Raw genomic sequence first — 3409 nt, forward strand, 5'->3', positions numbered from 1 at the left:
TGGGATGGGGAGGGGATGTCCCTGTCTGGGTGTGACAGTCAGGTGATGCCACAGCCAGGAGCTGTCCCTGGCTCAGGATGGCTGCAGAGCCCTCGCCAGCTGCCCTTTGTGTCCCGGGAGCTGACGCATCCTGTCCCTGGCACGGGAAAACTCCCCCGAACCCTCTCAGCTTTCCTACGAGCCACCTCTGCCTCCTGGCATTTGATGTCACAGCGGGTCCAGCCGGTCACCTGAGCTCCCTCCTCCCATCCCGCCGTTTCCCTTCCCTGTGGCTTTGTGCCGTTTTTCCCCCTCTGAGAGAGACTTTTCCCACTTCCTTAGATACGAACACCCACATGCCTTATCTCCTTCCCCCATCCCATCCTGAAGCCTATTTATACAGAGCCTGGCTCCTGCCCAGCCTGCCAGCGACGCCGCAGGAGCGGGACGGGGCTGGCAGCGCCCGCAGCCCAACATGCTCTGGGCTGCACGGGGATGTTTCCTGCTCTGGCTGCTCCCGTCCATCCTCAGAGCCCGGGCTAGCCCGGAGACAAGGCCCAGCTCCCCTCTGTGCCAGCAGGTAAGGCTGTTTCCAAGGAGCACCTGGGCTGGGATGGCTCCCAGCAGCTGCCAGCTGGATGGGGCTGCCAGCATCCCTCTGGATCTCCTCCCCATGGCTCCCACCTCCCTCCAGCCTCCATCTCTTTAACTTTCCCAGCTTTTCCTCTGTTTTCCTGCATTGAGGCTGGTCTTCTGTGAGGTGGTCCCTGGCGTCCAGCTGCTCCCACATTCCTGCCTTGGCTGAGGTGCTCAGAAGATGGAGTGCAGGGATTCCAGTGAGGCAGTTGGGATCCTGGATGGGGAATGGCAGGTTTCTGTCACTGATTTCTTTCTTTCCAGAAAGAAATCAGCTGCTCTCCATGCAGGTTCCCAATTCCAGAGGAAACTGGAGCTAGAGGAAAGGTGGAGCTGACACAGAGGCCTTCCTCTGCCTGAACAGGGATGCTCTGGACCATCTGGGCTTGGGAAGCGGGACCAGTGATCGTTCTCACCTGTCATGCCCATCGTGGACAGCAGCTGGCTTGCCTGGAGCTGTGGTTTGTAGCCCCCTCCTCCTTCACACCTCTCCTGTCTCTCCACAGAGCCCCACGAAGGTGTCTTGCAAAGGAGTTGGCCTGCGGAAATTTCCCAAGGAGCTTGGCCAAGGAATTAAGTACCTCGAACTCTCCAACAACTTCATCCAAAACCTGTCAGGCAGCAAAATGCCAGGATTTGGGCAACTGGAGTACCTGGATGTGTGCTTCAACCAGCTGGAAGCCGTGTCAGCCACCGCCCTGGCTCAGCTGCCTCGGCTGCGCTCGCTCCTCCTGGGATCCAACCACCTAGACCGGAATTACTTGGCTAACGGGGAAGCTTTCCATCTGCTCAGGAATATAGAGGTCCTGGACCTATCCATGAATAATCTGGAGAGTCACATGGCCAGCTGGTACATCAGCAACCTCACCAGCCTGAGGGTGCTGGATCTCTCTGGGAACACGATGACCAAGCTGCTGGCAGGGACCTTCAGGAACTTGCCGCGGCTGCGCCAGCTCGACCTCAGCCACAACTACATCATGGAGATCCAGGAGGGAGCTTTTGAGCCTCTGGAAGAGCTGGAGGTGCTGAACTTGGCTTTGAATTCCCTCCACTGTGTCTCTGGCTTCAGCCTCACGCAGCTGCGAATTTTAAACCTCAGCCACAACGCCCTGGAGCTGTTCTCCTCCGAGGAGGGAGCGGAGCCCTACCTGCTCCGAGTGCTCGACTTGAGCCATAACAGACTCCTCTCTTTTCCAGAGCTCCCCAGAGCCCATGATCTCACACACTTAAACCTCTCCAACAACCTCATTGCATCCCTGCTCCCAGGCTCACCCCATCCCAGGGAGTTTGTCCTGCTCTACAAGGAGATGCAGAGGTTCAACAGGACTGTGCGTCCCGTGGCTGCTTTGACACACATGGTCGACCTGGATCTCAGCAATAACCGCCTGGAGCTGTTCCCATTTTCCTTCTTCCACAGCCTGGGCTCCCTGCACAGCCTCAGCCTGGCTAGGAACTGTCTCCAGGATGTGACCAGGGACTCTATCTCCAATGGCACAGAGCTGTCTATGCACTCCCTGGACCTGCACAGCAACGCCCTCCGTGTGCTGCCACGCTGGTTCTTTGATTCCCTGCCTCACCTGGAATCCATAGATCTGGGTTCCAACAGCCTCCAGCCTTGTGAGAGCCAGGAGAGTGACCAGGGCAGGGATTTGGGAGGGGATTCTCAGACGTCAGCCCCCACAGACACTTGCACCCCCTTCTACAATGTGCCTCGCTTGAAGCACCTGAGCCTGTCGATGAACAACATCTCCAGGCTGCAGCCACACGCCTTCAACCAGACCCCACTGCTCTCCCTGGACCTGTCGGGAAACAGGGACTTATCCATGCCCACGGGAGCACTGGAGGGGTTGGAGCTGTCCCTGCAGGAGCTGTCTCTGAGGGACAACCAGATGGATGAGGGCCAGGCAGTGCTGCCCTGCCTGGGCACGCTCCGAGTGCTGGACCTGTCAGGGAACCGCCTGAGCCTGCTGCCCACGGGGCTTTCCTGCTCCCCGCTGGAGAGCCTGGACATTCGGAATAACAACCTGCAGACCCTGGGAACGGTCAGGAGCTGGTCCCACAGCCTGAGGGCCGTGTCCGTGGCTGGGAACCCCTGGAAGTGCTGCTCACTGGGCTGGCTGGACACACTGCGTGCGGCCGGCGTGGCCGTGCCAGACCTGCAGCAATCCCGTTGTGTCTTCCAGGAGCACGGCCGGAATATCTCAGTCGGGATCACCGGCACTCCCCGGTGGATCTGTCCCCAGCCCGAGGGTACTGCCTCCCTGGCTCTACTCCTGGTCCTGATGGGCCTTTCCCTCCTCTGTGCCTGGGCTTTCTGCCTCCTGAGGAAAGGGCGGAAGGCTCCGGGATGTGCGGGACTCAGGAGCAACAGGGTGGGAGTGTCCCAGTCCCATCCCAAAGGAGAGGTGTCAGCTGAGGAGAGGCCACCTGACAGCATCACTGAAGTGTAGCCCAGGCCTGCAGCCATCGGTCAGAACTCTAATTATTATTATTATTACTAATATTAATATTAATAATATATTATTGTGGTTTTGGTCTCACTGGTACCTGTGTGATTTGTGAACCCAGAGGTGGGTTACTGGCCCCTGAGCCACCTCCCCTTCTCCAGAAGGGACATTCCTCTGTCCTCTCTGATCCCTGCCAGAAATTAAACTCGGAGTTTGGGGTACCATCACACATTCCTGTCACTCAGCACAGGAAAGCAAGCCCTGGGCTGGCTGCTTTGAGCACTCCCCTTCCTCCACATCACACTCAGCTGGACTGGAATTGCATCCACTGGGGCCGCCTGGGTGTT

The 3409-nt window shown here is 58.3% G+C and overlaps 1 protein-coding gene across 1 annotated transcript; it reads left to right on the forward strand.

The window, feature by feature from the left end:
- Positions 1-454: 454 nt before the first annotated feature.
- Positions 455-3065, forward strand: LOC310923123 (transforming growth factor beta activator LRRC32-like; the record flags this gene model as incomplete). Its single annotated transcript, XM_083884255.1, has 2 exons — positions 455-559; positions 1122-3065. The coding sequence occupies 2 exons, from the start codon at positions 455-457 to the stop codon at positions 3063-3065; spliced, it is 2049 nt and encodes a 682-aa protein (XP_083740381.1).
- Positions 3066-3409: the final 344 nt, after the last annotated feature.

This window comes from Zosterops lateralis, assembly GCF_965231275.1.
Source record: "Zosterops lateralis genome assembly, chromosome: Z".
Lineage (NCBI taxonomy): Eukaryota > Metazoa > Chordata > Aves > Passeriformes > Zosteropidae > Zosterops > Zosterops lateralis.